The sequence below is a fragment of the Phyllobates terribilis genome, unplaced genomic scaffold, assembly GCF_046119375.1.
Source record: "Phyllobates terribilis strain yellow unplaced genomic scaffold, ASM4611937v1 Scaffold_3__8_contigs__length_932513732, whole genome shotgun sequence".
Classification (NCBI taxonomy): domain Eukaryota; kingdom Metazoa; phylum Chordata; class Amphibia; order Anura; family Dendrobatidae; genus Phyllobates; species Phyllobates terribilis.
Genome location: NW_027362763.1, coordinates 688014463 through 688034553, shown reverse-complemented (window position 1 = coordinate 688034553; position 20091 = coordinate 688014463). Strand labels below are relative to the sequence as shown.

The window sequence follows — 20091 nt, the reverse complement described above, 5'->3', positions numbered from 1 at the left end:
CAGGTTGAGGGATTAGTCAGGGCCCCAGCTTAGGGTCAGCTTAGGCCCCCTACCTCCAGTATTCTGTGACAGTGTGACAGGTAACCTACAATGCAATAGATGAGGCTGCAAAAAATAGGCTAATACTAATCTGGCTGGGGCTGCAGGGCCCAATGCTGCAGAAAGGCTCCTCTAACTACTCCTATATAGTGTGTTTGGAACCAATTTAGCTGAATACGGATGGAACCACCACACTAATAGGAGAAATCAGGAAAAATTATGAATTGGCAAAAAAGGACAATGTATGAGGCAGTGACACACACTGAGTGCACTACAACCAGACGTGGTTGAAGCACACACTACAGGGTGAGCTGCACTCACACACCAGACCTTGCAGACAGCGGTGAACAGTACAGATGCAGAGCACTGTGCACTAGCGCTGCAAGACCAAAAAAAATTCTCTATCTACTCCTATATAGTGTGTTTGGAACCAATTTAGCTGAATACGGATGGAACTGTGACACCCCAGGGGTCTGGTTGCCACAGTGATAGAGATATTACGTCTGAGAGCAGGTGGGAGGTCTCTTGGTCAGGGATCCTATGCATGCCACACCTCCTGCCCAGTCCTGGGAGGGGAAGAACTTCCCCTATATAAACCTAGGGCTGAGGCAGGGTTAGGAGTAGAGAAGAAGCAAATATAGGAACAGAACATCAGGAGCTCTGTGGGAGCAGTGTTACAAGGAGTCAGGGGCTGGCAGCTGCAGAGCTCGCCCTGACTGAGAAGATTTCTTACCGGACCCGGAGTCCGAGGCTGTGGGGACTAACTCCTACCCAGCAGCAGAAACCGACCGGCAGGGGATTGCAGGTCCTCTGGCCCAGAAACCCGAAGGCACGGTCACACGCGTGGGACCAGCACCGCCATCGTGGAGCGGAAGCCATTAGAAGGTCCCGAGTCACCGGCCATACGGGTGAGCACCACACGGTACACTCAGGGACGTGGGCTACTTTTACCCGCCTCTAGCAAGGTAGCCAGAAGAGTACAGTTAGTTGGGAAGGCCTACAACTCCGCCTGGCCAGGGGAGATCCCATCTGCTCAAGGACTGACCAGGCCCCGATTGCTAGCAAGTACTCCGGGAGGGTCTATCTTTGTCACCAGTAAAGACCCTGAACTACACCGCATCGTCTCTGAGTGGTTCCTGCTACCCCCATCATCCACGTCGGCTGCCCTGAGGTCATACCCCTCCCATTGGGGGTTATACCATCCACGCTGCACCATCCTTCCACCGGCCTCAGCGGTCTGCCCTGCAGCGGCAGCTCCATAGCTGCATTCAACGGGTGGCGTAGTCATCCACCATCTACTGCTAATAGACTGCCACTTAGTTTGACACCCTGGGCACGGACCGGGTCACCGCCACAAGGACTACTACCCCTATCCAGATCCGGCTCCGGGTATCCCCTACAGCACTGGCCCAGGGGGTGCGTCAACTTTTGGCGTAGTCGGCAGGATTTCGTGCCCGCAACCACCGGGTACTGCGTGCCTGAAAAAGAGACTTTTAAAACTTACCATCCGTGAAGTTTTCCCGCCATCCGGCGCCATCTGCAGCCTTCTTCCCGCCATCCGTGAAGATTCCCGCCATCCGGCGCCATCTTCAGCCTTCTTCCCGCCATCCGTGGAGTTTTCCCGCCGTTGGCCGCCATCTTGAAGACGCCGCGTGGGAAGAAGAGGGGCGTGGACTCCGAAAGCGCGCGAGAACTGAAGCCCCGCCTCACGTCCGGACGTTGCGTAAGGTCCTGGAAGGAGCCCAGCAGACGCCGACGTCACAGGAGCGCGACGGAAGGTCCTCAACCCTGACGATCCACTGCGGAGCCGCGGCCTATGGAAGAGGATCATCGCAAGGTAGGCCACGGTCCACTAGGGGGGAGAAGGATGTCGGATACGGAGGAGAGCTTCACCGCTCCAACCCCCGCCAGTGCCACCGCTGTGGCGGTCATGCCTTTTACCATGCCCTATATCCCGGGGGCAGCCTGGCTACCCCAGTACTCAGGGGAGTCACATACCCTGCAGGACTTTAGAGAAAAACTGGATAGCCTCTTCCAGGTGTACCCCCTCACAGAAGAGCAAAAAGTGAGCATCCTGGTGGCCCAATTAACCGGGGCAGCCCAAAGGGAGGTAAAGTCCTGGCCACCTGGGGGGAGGACTGTCGCAGGGATACTAACCCGGCTGAGGGACACCTTTGATACCCGCACCTCAGCCGAGATCAAGCTTAGATTCTACGGGTGCAAACAGCGGGCACATGAGAGTATAAGGGACTATGCCCTGAACCTACAAGAGGCCCTGAGGGCCATTAAGCAGACCGACCCTGACGGCGTGGGAGACGAGGACAGGCTGTTAACTGAACAATTTATAGAGGGTTTATATTGCAATGCCCACCGAACCCAGTTGCGGGCAATGGCCTTACAGGACCCTCATCTGGGATTTGCACAGTTCAAGGACAGAGCCATCCGGGTGCTCCGAGAACCGGCACCAGGTGGCGTTGTGACCCACAGACGCCCCACTACCACTTACCACCAGGAGGCGGCGCCCTTGTCGGCAGGGCCTGTGGGAGCTGATGCGCAGGCTTTGAACAATGACTCGGCTCCAGACCTGCACCATCAGGTCCAAGAGCTAGCTAAAAGCGTTGCCGCGCTAACCCAAACTGTGCAGTCTTTACAGGTTTCCACTCCAGGGAAGATCCAGCTGGCATCCGGACCGGAGGACATCCCGTGGCGTCGACCAAGGAGGACCCCACCGGCCAGAGGAAGACCCAGCGACCGATACAACGAGGACGGACAACCCATCTGCCGCCGCTGCAATCAACCCGGACATATGGCAAGGTACTGTCCTTTAAACTGGCACAACCTAGGGTAGAGGGCCAACCCCTAGGAAAAAGATCATCAGGCCCATCGAACTGGCGCGACAAATATGTGGGCGGACGTCCAGTCTTGCCTGTGGTACTGGATGGCATTCCTATGAGTGCCCTACTGGACACCGGATCACAGGTCACCACCATCCCGTACGTGCTCTTCAAGCAGTACTGGAATGACTCGGATATTACCCGCTACCCTGACGACGATTTGAGTATCATCGCCAGCAATGGTCAGCCCGTGCCACAGATCGGATTTAAAGAGGTGACCATTAAAATTGGTAGAGTTGAACTGGCAGCACAGGGACTGATCATTGTAGACATTGACAAACACGAGAGTCACCCAAAGATAACTCTAGGAACTAATGTAATTGAAAATTGTCTTGCAGAGGTGATTTTCCTTTTACAGCAGGTTGCCAAGAACGCCAGCTCCGGCGAGCAGCGAGTGCTCCAAAAAGAGATCCGGGCACTGATGCGACGGCAACAGGTGGAACTCTCCGGCGGTGAGATTGGTAGCGTGAGAATGTGTGACCCTTTCCCTATTGCCATGCCCCCAAAAAGTGAAATGATGATTTGGTGCCGGGCAGCTATTGGTCTGAGAGGTAGAGATTACCAGGCAATGGTAGAACCAGTTTACTCAGACAGTAGGCCCACCATCTTGACAGCACGGGGGGTGGTTAATGTACGCCATGGGAGGGTGCCCGTTCGCATAATCAATATCGGGAAGAGGGAAGTGTACCTGCCCCGGTATGCCACGCTAGCCAAATTATATACCATTAACCAAAATGCTATACAATCTGTGGAACCCTTGCCTCCATCTCACCCGGAGGAAGGTAACGGCTCTAAGAAAACAATGGAGGACTGGTGTCAGCAACTACATTTGGGTACTGACTCCACTCCCTCCCACCAGAAACAGGGAGTCTACCGGGTGGTTCAAGAGTATGAGAGAGTGTTTAGTAAACACCCGTTAGACTTCGGGCGAGTCAAGGGGGTAGAACACCACATCCCCACGGGAGATCATCCTCCCATAAAAGAGAGGTATCGACCCGTACCCCCTGCACATTACCAACACGCCAAGGGGATGCTTAGAGACATGAAGGAGGCTGGGGTAATCCGGGATAGCTGTAGCCCCTGGGCAGCCCCACTAGTTTTAGTCAAAAAGAAAGACAACACTATGAGGATGTGTGTAGATTACCGGAAAATCAACCGTATCACACACAAGGATGCGTACCCTTTACCAAGGATAGAGGAGTCTTTGGCTGCTTTAAGATCTGCTAACTTCTTCTCTACCTTGGATCTCACTAGCGGGTACTGGCAGGTTTCTGTAGCAGAGGCGGACCGGGAGAAGACCGCATTCACCACCCCGATGGGACTTAGCGAGTTTACCTGTATGCCGTTTGGACTTTGTAACGCACCAGGAACCTTCCAACGATTAATGGAGTGCTGTCTGGGACACAAAAACTTCGAGACGGTCTTGTTGTACCTGGACGATGTCATCGTATATTCCAAGACTTATGAGGACCACCTGAAACATCTGGCGGAAGTGTTCGAAGCCCTGGCAAGTTACGGCCTGAAGGTGAAACCCTCTAAGTGTCACCTCCTGAAGCCAAAGGTGCAGTACCTGGGACACGTGGTGAGCGCTGATGGAGTGGCTCCCGACCCTGATAAGATCACCGCAATTAAGGAATGGCCAAGTCCCTCCAGTGTAAAGGAAGTGCGGCAGTTCCTTGGGTTGGTAGGCTATTACCGCAGATTCATCCCCGGCTTCACCAAAAAGGCAGCTCCTATGCAGGACCTCCTGATAGGCCAGTCCCGGAAGGCCAAGAACCAGAAGCCGCCCTTCAGATGGGAGAAGTTGGAAGAAGAGTCCTTCCGCCAGCTGAAGATGGCCCTCACGGGGGATGAAATCCTGGCATACCCGGATTACAGCCAGCCCTTTATCCTCTACACCGACGCAAGTAACATCGGGCTAGGAGCTGTGCTGTCCCAGATCCAGCAGGGGAAAGAACGAGTCATCGCTTATGCCAGCCGAAAACTGCGACCCACCGAGAGAAACCCTGAGAATTACAGCTCATTTAAGCTAGAGTTCCTGGCAGTGGTGTGGGCAGTCACCGAATGCTTTAAGCACTACCTCGCTTCTTCCCGGTTCATCGTGTACACGGATAACAACCCGTTGACACACCTGGACACAGCGAGACTCGGTGCCCTAGAGCAGAGATGGATGGCCCGTCTGTCCAACTACGAGTTCACAATCAAATACCGGGCAGGACGCTCCAATACCAACGCGGACGCCCTGTCCAGGATGCCAAATCTACCGGACGGAGGAGAAGATCCAGAGGGACTGGAAGAAGTCGAACTCCCCGCGTTTCACCGTCATGGGACTATCCAGTATTCCCATCGGGTAAGGAGTAAGCAGGGTGCTACGCTTAACCCCTTACCTCACTACAACTGGGCGGAAACGCAGGACAGTGACCCTGCCGTCCGGCTGGTGAAGGAGATGCTGACTCGGCCAGAGGCTCGCCTTGACCCAGACGCTCCGGAGGAAGCCAAGCAACTGTGGGCAGAAAAGAGTAGACTGTTCCTTTACAAGGGGAAGTTGTGCCGCAGAATGGTTAACTCCCGGACGCATGAACTAATCTGGCAAGTAGTGGTGCCACGAAGAGACGCAGCCATGGTGATGGAGGCATACCACGACGGGGCTGGACATTTCGGATGGAAGAAGCTGGAGTTCCTGCTGCGCGAGCGGTTCCACTGGGTAGGCATGAGGGGAACCATCGAGAGGTGGTGCAGAGACTGTGGCCCGTGCAACCTAAGAAGGAAGGACCGTGCCAGCCAGAAGACTCCCCTGCAGTCCATCGTCACCCGGCAGCCGTTGGAACTGGTAGCCTTGGATCATGTAAAACTGACCCCAAGCAGAAGTGGCTACGTCTACGCACTAACCATCGTGGATCACTACTCCCGGTTCTTGGTTGTCGTCCCCGTCAAAGACTTAACAGCTCGAACAGCAGCTAGAGCCTTCCAGCAGCATTTCTGCCGTCCACACGGGTACCCGGACCAAGTGTTGACAGACCAGGGACCTGCCTTTGAAGCGGAGGTCTTCCAAGAATTCTGCACTCTGTATGGCTGCCGGAAGATAAGGACGACACCCTATCATCCGCAAACTAATGGACTTTGTGAGAAAATGAACCAGGTGGTAATGGATCTTCTGAAAACGTTGCCCCTGGAAGAACGCGGTCTGTGGCCTGAGAAGCTGCCTGATCTGGTGGACCTATACAACCACATCCCGGTAGGTTCCACCAACTGTACCCCGGCTTACCTAATGAGGGCGAGACCTGGTAAGTTACCTGTTGACCTGGAAATGGGAGTCCTGACACCCGAGGACACTTCACCAGAAGCAGACTGGGACACAGAGAGGCAGCAGCAGTACCGGAGAGTACAGGAGAGCGTGGAGCGAAGTCTCTGTCAGGCTAGGGAAAGACAAGAGAAAACTTACAACCAGTATGCTCCCGCTGTTCCCCTGGTACCCGGAGAGCAGGTCTTGAAGAGAAAAAGACGGCTCCACAAGTTGGACGACCAGTGGGAGAAGGACCCGTACACCGTACTGCCCTCAAGCCACGACAACCCAAAGGTCTGTACCATCAGTAAAGACGGAGGGGAAACCACAACCATTGTATCCCGGGATCACCTGAAGAAGTGTCCCGAACAGCTACGGAACCCTGAAGAGGAACAAGAAGACCCTCGACCCGTAGAGGAAAGGGAAGACATGGTTAGTACTGTGCTCGGAGACTTCCCTCGGTCTTGGACTCAAGTCAATGGCGCAGTTGTGGTACCCGTACTCACCTTCCTCCAACCAGCATCCCAAGCACCTACGGAGCCACAGGTAGAGCTGGAAGAACAGCCGGTCCAGGAGGCAGAAGACTCCACACAAGCAGAACAGGAGGATCAACCCTCTGCTTATAGTGAGCCTGCCGTACCCCTAGTGAGCCAAAGAGCCGGTAGACAGCTGCCCAGTTTACCCTTGACAGCTCCTACACCCTGTAGTTCAGGGCTAGACAGTCAGCTCCGTAGGTCCACTAGGGCCACTAGAGGCCAGTTACCCGCACGTTGGAGGATTTGAAATGTATAAATTGTTTTATTTGTGGTTACCTGTTTTTCTTGTTGCTTGTGTATAATTATGTGTTTCTAGTTGTTTATAGGAGTCTTTGGTGGATTTACCGGGAATCCTGTGTACATAGTTGGAGCGTAACCCAGGACGGACTAAAGACTGTTAAGGACTCGGGGCAGGACAGACCCCTACCTGGTTACGTCTCCCTGTTTTGGTGAAATGGACACCTTGCTTTCTTCAAAGACTGCACCCGGTTACGGACATGCCGTGACCACCTTTATGTGTTTCTTTATTGTATTGTTATTGTTATACCTTGTTATGTTTTTCCAAAAATATGTTTAGTCCCGGAGTACTAAATTTCACTAGGGGGGAATGTGACACCCCAGGGGTCTGGTTGCCACAGTGATAGAGATATTACGTCTGAGAGCAGGTGGGAGGTCTCTTGGTCAGGGATCCTATGCATGCCACACCTCCTGCCCAGTCCTGGGAGGGGAAGAACTTCCCTTATATAAACCTAGGGCTGAGGCAGGGTTAGGAGTAGAGAAGAAGCAAATATAGGAACAGAACATCAGGAGCTCTGTGGGAGCAGTGTTACAAGGAGTCAGGGGCTGGCAGCTGCAGAGCTCGCCCTGACTGAGAAGATTTCTTACCGGACCCAGAGTCCGAGGCTGTGGGGACTAACTCCTACCCAGCAGCAGAAACCGACTGGCAGGGGATTGCAGGTCCTCTGGCCCAGAAACCCGAAGGCACGGTCACACGCGTGGGACCAGCACCGCCATCGTGGAGCGGAAGCCATTAGAAGGTCCCGAGTCACCGGCCATACGGGTGAGCACCACACGGTACACTCAGGGACGTGGGCTACTTTTACCCGCCTCTAGCAAGGTAGCCAGAAGAGTACAGTTAGTTGGGAAGGCCTACAACTCCGCCTGGCCAGGGGAGATCCCATCTGCTCAAGGACTGACCAGGCCCCGATTGCTAGCAAGTACTCCGGGAGGGTCTATCTTTGTCACCAGTAAAGACCCTGAACTACACCGCATCGTCTCTGAGTGGTTCCTGCTACCCCCATCATCCACGTCGGCTGCCCTGAGGCCATACCCCTCCCGTTGGGGGTTATACCATCCACGCTGCACCATCCTTCCACCGGCCTCAGCGGTCTGCCCTGCAGCGGCAGCTCCATAGCTGCATTCAACGGGTGGCGTAGTCATCCACCATCTACTGCTAATAGACTGCCACTTAGTTTGACACCCTGGGCACGGACCGGGTCACCGCCACAAGGACTACTACCCCTATCCAGATCCGGCTCCGGGTATCCCCTACAGCACTGGCCCAGGGGGCGCGTCAGAACCACCACACTAATAGGAGATATCAGGAAAAATTATGAATTGGCAAAAAAGGACAATGTATGAGGCAGTGACACACACTGAGTGCACTACAACCAGACGTGGTTGAAGCACACACTACAGGGTGAGCTGCACTCACACACCAGACCTTGCAGACAGCGGTGAACAGTACAGATGCAGAGCTATGTGCACTAGCGCTGCAAGACCAAAAAAATTTCTCTATCTACTCCTATATAGTGTGTTTGGAACCAATTTAGCTGAATACGGATGGAACCACCACACTAATAGGAGATATCAGGAAAAATTATGAATTGGCAAAAAAGGACAATGTATGAGGCAGTGACACACACTGAGCGCACTACAACCAGACGTGGTTGAAGCACACACTACAGGGTGAGCTGCACTCACACACAGAGACCTTGCAGAAAGCGGTGAACAGCACAGAGAACTGTGCACTAGCACTGCAAGGCACAGCGATTTATAAAGTAGCTTGGGTAAAGCAGAATAGACCAAATAGGTAGCTAAAACTGTCCCTCAGAACAACAGTGTCCTATCCCTAACTGAATTCACAGCAGAGTGAGCTCAAAATGGCGGCGGCGGCTTTTATAGTGCATCATGACATCATTTCAGCAGCCAATCACAGTCATGCCATTAGTTAAGATGCCTACATGCCTAACAGGATGTGCCCACACTTCTTAGGATCCTCATTGGCTGAATAAAATGAAAATGGCTCATTGCATTATTGGAACTTCCGATTCCGGTATACGATATTGCAAAAGTATCGGAATTAAGTATCGGAATTCCGATATCGCGAATATCGGCCGATACCCGATATTTCAGTATCGGAATGCTCAACACTAGTCACGACACTTTCCATGTGTCGCTCCTTAAACCTGTTCGACTGACAAAACTCGCTGAATCCCAATCTGCTACAGACACCAGGGGTGATAATCTCGAAGTGCAGGCTATTATGGGGTCTAACATGGTTCGTAGAAAAAAAGGTTGCCCAGTACACTGGAGGGGCCATGGATCTGAGGATCATCCCTGGGAACCAGTGGACCACATTCATGCTCCCCTGCTTGTTGAGGAAAATGAGCATCAAGTGGAGGGGGATGTTAGAAGGGGGGATAATGTTAGGCGTCGGGCATTTGCTGGATTTGAGATGGGCTCGGAGCCATTGGTGGATTCTGTGGCCTCCCATTGCAGTCCAGCCAGGGGCTGATGCTGCTCAGCATTGTCATCGGTCCCAATGCCTGGCTGGTGCAAGAGCTGTACAAGTTGTCTTTTGGGTCTTTGCTCCTAGCAACATGAAGCGTAGGTTGCAGAGGGAAACAGGGCTGCTACAGCCTAAGTCCAGGATTCACTGCACTGAGCAGGCCCATGACATGGCGGACCGTTAATGGTGGTTTGGGAGTCAGCTGATCCGGTAACCTGGCACCGCCTGATTGGTCGCAGGTGACGTCACCAATAGTGCGACGGTGGGCAGGGCTTAATCTTTAAATAGCCCGCCCACAAACATGGCGGCACGCTCTGATCATTGAGCTGTGATGGTGTTGATGTGTGGACGCTTGGTCGTTTGGGCTCCACGTGTGCTTTATCTTCGGTAAGGCAGGTTTAGCAGGGGATAGGCAGCCTTAGACTGAGGGAGACAGGTAGCTTCGTCTGACAGCCTGGCTCCGACAAAGGGGTCGCCATACACCACAAGCAGTCTGCAGACGCCGTATTCCCGGAACCGCCTGTAAGCCACGTGGAGAGATACTTCTCAGTCCGGTAGCACGCCGGCTGGGAGCTCGTATACGCCGGCGTGTATCACACGCGCATCCTAGCGCCTGCTGTGTAGTCCCTGTGCTGTAATCAGGGCTACAGATACATTATTTATCGCACATCTCTCGTGCAGTTAACAGAGATAGTGTGAATCCCTATTCCCGTTCCAGTGTGCAGTAACACGGAAGGGATTGTTACTTAAGTTGGTTGTTTTACCTTCTCACCCGGAAGGTGTTCGGCCGCAGTCCTCCAGGCTGCATCGCGGACCCCGGGTTCGGTTGCTTTCCATTATTTAATAAAGTTGTTTGCAACCGTCCCCTTAACAGTAAGTATATATATTTTTTACCATTCTTTTATGGTCACACTATATAAATCCATGCCAGTTGCATGGATTTATATAGTGTGAGCAAGTTGTCAAGCACTTTCCAAGTGATGCTAAAATCGCTTGGAAAATGCTTGACAACCCGCATGCGGAAATGCATGTGAAGAACGCTTCACATCCGCTTGTCCCTGGCAGGAAAAACGCATCGACAATCCGCATGCGTTTTTTCTGCCAGGGAGATGTAGAAACGCTCAGGAAAAATCCGGATAATTTCTGCATCGTGGGCACATAGCCTTAGATTAATTGTATGGCTTAATATTGAGCACACATAGCCATCTATACACAGCGGGAGGCCGTACTTAGCCATCTATACACAGCGGGAGGCCGCACATAGCCATCTATACACAGCGGGAGGCCGCAAGTAGCCATCTATACACAGCGGGAGGCCGCACGTAGCCATCTGTACACAGCGGGAGGCCGCACGTAGCCATCTATACACAGCGGGAGGCCGCACGTAGCCATCTATACACAGCGGGAGGCCGCACGTAGCCATCTATACACAGCAGGAGGCCGCACGCAGTCACGCACACACACAAACATATACAGAAATATACATACATGCATAAACACATTTGAAACACAAAAATACATATAAACAGACATCACACAATGATATCTGCACACTCTCACACACACACACTCTCACACACACACACTATCACACACACACACTCTCACACAGACACACACTCTCACACACACACTCTCACACACACACACACTCTCACACAAACACTCACACACACACTCACACACACACTCACACAAACTCACCATCCCCCAGCTCCAGTCCTCCACTTCCTCTCCGGTGCAGCAGTGCAGGGTGCGCACTGTGTGACGTCACACTAGCAGACATGGCCGCGCACAGGGCCATGTCTCCTAGCAGTGACGCGGCCGGGCCAGCACACAGGGAAGTTAACAGATGCAGTGCTGGCCCGGCCGAAGAAGAAGCAGCGGCCTGCGCTGCTGCTGGGGGAGCGGTTCGGGGGCCCCCCGCCTTTGACTGCCGGTATGTTCTGCTGGCGCCGCACATATTATAATGAGGGTAATCTGGCCATGGACCCCCCCGGAGCTCCAGGCGGTAGCCCAGATTGCCCTCATTATAATCTGCCTATGTTAACGTTTGTAAAGTAGAGTAAATGCATATAAAATTCTCTATAACCGTTGACTCTTTTTTTATACAGGTAATTGCTGGTTCCTTGGCTCCATCACATGCCTCACAACTAATATAGATTGCCTGTCATATATAGTTCCATCAGATCAATCCTTTGACAAAGACTATGCGGGCATCTTCCATTTTAAGGTAAAAAATTTATGTTAGATAAACATTGAATTATTTTTTTGCTGTATCTCGTAAAGATTATCAAAGCCAGAAACTGGAGATATCATTGACATTGATACACACATGGGATTGCTGAATGGGGAAATTAATTTGGACTTTCTATCCCCTTTGGACTAACTTAGGCCTATGGGCCATTCCCCTGAAGAATCTATGAATAGAGGAAATGCTTCAGGAGGCGCATAGGGATCATCATATGGTGCCAACACAGGGTCAGCTGTGGACAGTACTTATAAGGGCAGGAGTTCTGGGGTATAGAGTCAGACGATTGATGTATTTTTTTCTGTCTGAATCCACATCTCTGAAAAGCCTGACATGGTGGACCAGCATTTAATTCTCAGGTGAGATCTTTCCATACTTTGAGCTTAATAAGATGAACTAGATGGTTTAATATCTTGCCCATTTACATACGGCTGTAGAGTCTGAAATATAGGCACTTTAAATTCGGGTGGATAAATGTGCACTATTCAGTCTCTTTCAAAAATTTGTGGTCTAGCATTTTTGTCTATCTTTTTATATATATGTAGATACATGATTGATAATACTATACCGCATGGAAACAAATCAAATATATGGGACCACTGTTTACACTGTGTTCCAAATTATTATGCAAATAATATTTTCTCAGATTTTCCCAAATTACCTATATGAATTGCAGTCATTGTAATTTTCCGATCAAATAACTATTAGAGTACAATTGAAAGGCTTTTGTACAAACTGCCTATGATAACAGTATATTTTTTAAAAAATAAAAAACTCAAACTGCACTCAAAATGCATGTTCCAAATTATTATGCACAGCAGAGTTTTCAAACTTTTCATTTTAATAAAGAACAAAAAAATGGTCATTTTTTAAATTATAAGCATTAGCAGGTTATTACAAACTGAAAACAGTTTTCAACTCAAAACTTTATTCTAGGTGATGTTACATTTGCACATAGGACCCCATGTTCGAAAGGAGCTTCTGAACTCTCTCGTCCATTGAATTTGTCAGGTTTTGGATGGTTTCTGCTTTAATTGTTTTGCATGAGGACAGAATACCCTCCCAGAGCTGTTGCTTAGATGTGAACTGCCTCCCGCCATCATAGACACTCCTTTTTGATGATGCTCCAGAGGTTCTCAATGGGGTTGAGGTCAGGGGAGCATGGGTGCCACACCATAAGTTTGTCCCCTTTTATGCCCATAGCAGCCAGAGATGCAGATGTGTTATGTGCAGCATGAGACGGGGCATTATCATGCGTGAAAATGATCTTACTGCGGAATGCACGGTTCTTCTTCTTGAACCATGGAAGGAAGTGCTGTTTGAGAAACTCAACATACATTATGGAGTTCATCTTTACCCCTTCAGGGATCCTAAAAGGGCCGACAATCTCTCTCCCCATGATTCCAGCCCAAAACATTACTCCACCTCCTCCTTGTTAGCGCCGTAGCTGTGTTTGCATGGGGTGTCCATCAACCAGCCATCCTCCACTCCATCCATATGGACCATCGAGATCATTTCATGCATGATAATGCCCCGTCTCATGCTGCACATAACACATCTGCATCTCTGGCTGCTATGGGCATAAAAGGGGACAAACTTATGGTGTGGCACCCATGCTCCCCTGACCTCAACCCCATTGAGAACCTCTGGAGCATCATCAAAAGGAGTGTCTATGATGGCGGGAGGCAGTTCACATCTAAGCAACAGCTCTGGGAGGGTATTCTGTCCTCATGCAAAACAATTAAAGCAGGAACCATCCAAAACCTGACAAATTCAATGGACGAGAGACTTCAGAAGCTCCTTTCGAACAAGGGGTCCTATGTACAGATGTAACATCACCTAGAATAAAGTTTTGAGTTGAAAACTGTTTGATTTCAGTTTGTAATAACCTGCTAATGCTTATAATTTCAAAAATGACCATTTTTTTGGTCTTTATTAAAATGAAAAGGTTGAAAACTCTGCTGTGCATAATAATTTGGAACATGCATTTTGAGTGCAGTTTCAGTTTTTTATTTTTTTTTAAAATGTACTATTATCATAGGCAATTTGTACAAAAACCTTTCAATTGTACTCTAATAGTTATTTGACTGGAAAATTACACTGACTGCAATTCATATAGGTAATTTGGGAAAATCTGAGAAAATATTATTTGCATAATAATTTGGAACACAATGTATATATTGATCACCTGATCATTGATTCATAATGTTACATGCACGCCGCTACGTTCAGATATGGGTGAGACAGGTTACATGAATTCTTTGGAATCCTGGGGGAACCGTTACTCAGGGAGACCATAGACCATGTGCTGCAGCTTCTCTCAGGCACACAGGGGTATTGACCCTCAGACACAGAATGTTAGGTGCCGGGCGGTTTCTGGATCCGAAATGGGTTCAAAATCATCAGTGTATTCCGTGGTCTCCCATTATGGTCAAGATGCTGCTTAGCATCATCATCGATCCCAACACCTAGCTGGTGCACGAGATGTACAAGTTGTCTCTCGGGTCTTTGTTCCTAGCAACATTAAGGATAGGTTGTGGAGAGAAACAGGGCTGCAACAGCCTAAGTCCAGGATTCACTGCACTGAGCATGCCCGTGACATTGCGTACTGTGATTGGTGGTTTGGGAGTCAGCTGATCCGGTGACCTGGCACCGCCTGATTGGTTACGGGTGACGTCACCAATAATGCGACGGTGAGCAGGGCTTAATCTTTAAATAGCCCGCCCACAAACATGGCGGAGTGCTCTGATCATTGAGCTGTGATGGTGTTATTGTGTGGACGCTTGGTCGTTTGGGCTCCAAGTGTGCTATTGCTGTTATAGCTTCTGACAGGCAGGTTTAGCAGGGGATAGGCAGCCTTAGATGGAGGGAGGCAGGTAGCTTCGTCTGACAGTCTGGCTCTGACAAGGGGGTCGTTAGACACCCCGGGCAGACTTCAGACTCCGTATTCCCGGCACCGCCTGTTAGTCATATGGAGAGATACGCATCAGTCCAGTAGCACGCCGGCTGGGAGCATGTATACGCCGGCGTTAATCACTCACGCATCCTAGCGCCTGCTGCGTAGTCCCTGTGCAGTAAACAGGGCTACGGATACATTATTTGTCGCACATCTCTCGTGCAGTTAACGGAGATAGTGCGAGTCCCTATTCCCATTCCGGTGTGCAGTAACACGGAAGGGATTGTTATTTCAGTTGGTTGTTTTACCTTCTTAACCGGAAGGTGTTCGGTCGCAGTCCTCGAAGCTGCATCGCGTTTGGTTGCTTTCCATTATTAATAAAGTTGTTTGCAACCGTCTCCTTAACAGTGTCAGAGCGCCAGGTTCTTGCCGAACATGGCTGACAACCAGCAACTGCAGCGCTATATACAGCAACTTGAGGCCAGACTTAGGACTCTGGAACAAGCTGCCCCGGTCGCTGATATCACTGCAGTAGCTACCAAGGCAGCTTCTCAAGCGGACAATCTGGTTAACACGGCTGTGGTGAATGCTGTGGCAGCTGCTATCGCCCCATTATCCCAGTTTACTCTCCCGGAAAAATTTTCTTACGACAGCAGATCCTGCAGAGGTTTTATTAATCTGTGCTCCATTCAGTTGGAGATGATGGAGGCACGGTTCTCCTCCGAAAGGGCCAAAGTGGGTTTTGTCATCTCGTTACTTTCTCACAGGGCCTTGGAGTGGGCTACACCCCTGTGGGAGCGGAGTGACCCGGTAGTGGCTAATGCGGGTTTCTTTCTTACAGCCCTAAAAAAGTTTTCCTAGGTCCTCAGGTCACGCATGATACGGCTCTTAAGCTTCTTGCGTTGGTCCAGGGTTCGGTCACTGCCAGCCACTTTGCCATCCAGTTCAGAACCCTAGCGGTTGAATTGGATTGGTCTGAGCGGTCTTTAATCCCTGTGGTCTGGCTGGGCATATTAAAAATGCTCTATCTACCAGAGAGATTCCAACCTCCCTGGAGGAGTTAATCTCTCTCGCTAACCGAATAGATTTGTGTCATGCAGAACACAAGTTAGAGCTGGAGGTCTCCAGACCTCAGTTTCAGTTGGCACCTTCATTCTGTAGACCCATTTCCAAACCTGCGACTCCCGACCCGGAGCCTGAGGCTATGGATGTATCCCGGACTGAGTCTAGCCCCTCTTGTTCCCGACCTGCACATCTCTTGGAGTACCCCATTAATAAGGGTTCCAAGCTGTCGGGAAAACGAGTGTGTCTAACCACCGTTGGAGGAGGTGTGTTAGATTCCGGGGCTCCTTCCTCCAAATTATTGTATAAGGTGACATTGTTCTTCGGAACAAGTACGGTTACTGCTAAGGCGTGGGTGGATTCTGGCGCCGATGGCATTTTTTGTCATCTACGTTTGCCCAGAAGCACGCCATCCCTATAGAGTTACTGCCAAAACCAATGAACATTAGGGTAGTCAAAGGTTCACTACTGGACACGCAAATCACCCACCAATCGATTCCCCTCACCATGTCGTTTCCTCAGGGTCACCGGGAGGTTATCTCCTTTCTTATTATTCCTTGTGGATTAGATGAGGTACTATTGGGCAGGGCCGGCTCCAGGTTTTTGTGGGCCCCGGGCGAAAGAGTCTCAGTGGGCCCCTTTAACACATACCACGATTCATGATGCACAGAAACCGAAGAGAAATATATATATAGTACAATGCAAAGATTTCACTTCTTACATTACATGAGTGATATCTATTGTAAATTCCACAATAGCTCAGAAACCAGCGAATCGCTCCACACAGTATACTGGCCCCCATAAATTCTCCATACAGGACACTGGTCCCCATATAACGCTCCATACAGAATACAGGCCCCCATATAATGCTCCATATAGAATACTGGCTCCCATATAACGCTCCATACAGTATACTGTCCCCCATATAATGCTCCATACAGAATACTGGCCCCCATATAACGCTCCATGCAGGATACTGTCCCCCATATAATGCTCCATACAGAATACTGGCCCCCTTATAATGCTCCATGCAGGATAGTGGCCCCCATATAGCGCTCCATACAGAATACTGGCCCCCATATAATGCTCTATGCAGGCTGTTCCCCACACATAATGCCTCATGCAGGCTGTTCCCCCTACATAATGCCCCATGCAGGCTGTTCCCCCCACATAATGCCCCACGCAGGCTGTTCCCCCCACATAATGCCCCATGCAGGCTGTTCCCCCCCATATAATGCCCCATGTAGGATGTCACACACCCCTTATAATGCCCCATGCAGGATGACACCCCCCCCTTCATTATAATGCCCCATGTGGAATTTCACACACACCCCCTCCCTTATAATGCCCCATGCAGGATGTTACACCCCCCTCCCTTATAATGCCCCATGCAGGATGTCACCCCCCCTTATAATGACCCATGCAGGATGACACCCCCCTTTCCTTATAATGCCCCATGCAGGATGTCACCTCCCCCCTTATAATGCCCCATGCAGTATGTCACCCCCCCTTATAATGCCCCATGCAGGATGTCACCCCCCCTTTATAATGACCCATGCAGGATGACACCCCCCCTTATAATGAACCATACAGGATGTCACACACCCCCCTCCCTTATACTGCCCCATGCAGGATTTCATCCCCCCTCCCTTATAATGCCCCATGCAGGATGTCACACACCCCCCTCCCTTATAATGCCCCATGCAGGATGTCACACACCCCCCTCACTTATAATGCCCCATGCAGGATGTAACAACCCCCTTTATAATGCCCCATGCAGGATGTCATCCCCCCTTATAATGCCACATACCACATACAGGATGTCACACACCCCCCTCCCTTATACTGCCCCATGCAGGATGTCCCACAACCACCCCATATAATGCACCATGCAGGATGTCACACACCCCCACCTCACCCCCCTCCCTTATACTGCCACAGGCCTCCATACAATAAAAAAAAAAAAAAAAAAATCAAATACTCACCTCATCTCTCACCTGCTGCCGCTGCTCCGGACTCCAGCGTCGCCGGCCTCATACCGCTCTGCGCTATGACTGCTCAGGAGAGAGCGCGGTGTAAAGACGTCACCGTGCCCTCTGACCTGAGACATCACAGTGCAGCAACCGCGGAGGATGAAGGAGCTGCTGCGGAGGCACGGGGAGGGGTAAGTATTGTGCCGGGTGCCGGGGCCCTGAGCAAGCGGGAGGGAGCGGGCGCTGACACCGCTCTCCTCCGCTCACGGATCCCAAGATTTTTTTCCTTTAAAAATGCTTGTTTGTTATATTTTAGTTTGAGACCAAGATCCTCTGGGAATGAATCACAGCGCATTGGTTTTATTATGTCACTTTTGCGCAAAGAACCACAGGGTTGGGCCTTTTCTCTCCAACCTAATGATCCGTGTTTAAGTTCTGTTGAAGAATTTTTTTCTGCTATGGGGCTATTATATGACGATCCTGATCGAATCTCATCTGCTGAATCAGAACTTAGACGTTTGAATCAGGGGTCAGATGATGTTGAAAATTATTGCACACACTTCAGGAGATGGGCTTCAGAAGTTAAATGGAATGATTCTGCGCTGAAATATTTATTTCTTGCTGGTCTGAGTGAAAGAGTTAAGGATTTGCTAATTGCATTCCCTGCACCTGAGACTCTGCAGGAAGCTATGCAGTTAGCTGTTCGTGTTAACAGGAGACTGAGGTCCAGGGTTGATGATGTAAAGACTCCTGTAACTTCAGGTCCTAGTTCCCAGAAAATCTGCTCTGACAGCGGAGAACCAATAGAGGTTGGGGAGATGTCACTCCGCTCTCAGGAAAGATATTGGAGATTTGCCGGGGGTTTGTGTCTTTATTGTGGTAAAGATGATCATTAAGTATTGTGAGCGTCGTTTAAGTAAAGAAAAAAAAAGGTCAGTTATGCACATATAGCTTGTTTTTGCTCTGCAGGAGTGTTCCTTTCTGGGAGTACTGCTCTGCAGGGAGATTTGATTGAATTTCAGGTATTTGTGGATTGTGGTTCAACACTTAATGTGATTGATAAAGGGTTTTTGGAAAACCTTAAATTGAAATCCAAACCTTTGTCATCACCTATTTCTGTGGTTGCAATTGATAACACTCCTTTGAAATGTATTACTCACAAGACTGCTGCATTTCCTCTCACTATCAATGGAGATCACCAAGAAATTTTGGACTTGGTTGTTTTGGATAATTTGCCCTCTCCAGTTGTTCTAGGATTGCCTTGGTTAAGACTGCACAATCCTTTATTGGACTGGTCTACTAATGTGATTAAGTCTTGGAGTCCGAAGTGCTATGATAAATGTTGTAATGGTCGCATTGCGGCTGTGGAAAAAGGGGAATTACAGGTACCTATTCAAGATTTTTGGAGGTTTTTTTTCGGAGGAGGAGTCACAAGTTTTACCTCCTCATAGGGATTTTGATTGCGCCATTGAGTTTGTTCCGGGTGCTACTCTTCCCAAAAGTCGCTTGTTTAATCTGACTATCCCTGAGAGGCCTTGGAGGAGTACATACAGACTAGCCTGGCTGCTGGTCACATTAGACCTTCTAAGTCACATGTGGCTGTTGGATTCTTCTTTGTTAAAAAAAAGGACGGCGGGTTACGTCCATGTCTTGATTTTCGTGAAATTAGTAAGATTACCATACGCAATTCCTACCCATTGCAGTTAATTCCTGACTTGTTTAACCAGTTAGTGGGAGCCAAGTGGTTCTCCAAAATTGATCTCCGGGGGGCATACAATTTGTTACGTGTGAAGGAGGGTGATGAATGGAAAACTGCTTTTAACACTCCGGTAGGTCACTTTGAGAATCTGGTGATGCCTTTTGGTCTTTCCAATGCACCTGCATTTTTTCAGAACCCTATTAATGACATCCTGAGACCTTTGATTGGTAAGAATGTGGTTGTGTGTTTGGATGACATTTTTATTTATTCACCAGATCTCGAGTCCCATTGGCAAAGTGTACGTGAAGTTTTGCAGTTACTGGGTGATAATTCACTCTTTGCTAAGCTGGAGAAATGTGAGTTCGCTGTGCAGAAAATTAGTTTTTTGGGCTACATTGTCTCCAGCGAGGGCTTTGAGATGGACCCTGTGAAGGTTCAGGCTGTGCAGGAATGGCCTAGGCCTATTGGTTTGAAATCTATACAGAGATTTTTGGGGTTTGCCAATTATTACAGGAAATTCATTAAGAATTTTTCTGTAATTGTTAAACCTCTAACCGATCTCACCAGGAAAGGTGCGAATACGGCCCAGTGGACTACTGAGGCCATTGAAGCATTTGAGTATCTCAAAGAGAGGTTCAGTTGTGCCCCTATCCTTATGCAGCCTGAT

General features: G+C 49.9%; 1 protein-coding gene across 2 annotated transcripts in view; it reads left to right on the top strand.

Moving 5' to 3' along the window:
• The window catches only part of LOC141257389 (calpain-8-like), a 290925-nt gene that overhangs the window by 44967 nt on the left and 225867 nt on the right, over positions 1-20091 (top strand). Inside the window, exon 3 of one of the 2 annotated variants that reach the window (XM_073671885.1) lies at positions 11658-11776. The exons of the other annotated variant lie outside the window; for it this stretch is intronic. Coding sequence (XP_073527986.1) covers positions 11658-11776 — 119 coding nt within the window. The remainder of the gene's footprint in view (positions 1-11657; positions 11777-20091) is intronic. 2 annotated transcript variants of the gene reach the window in all.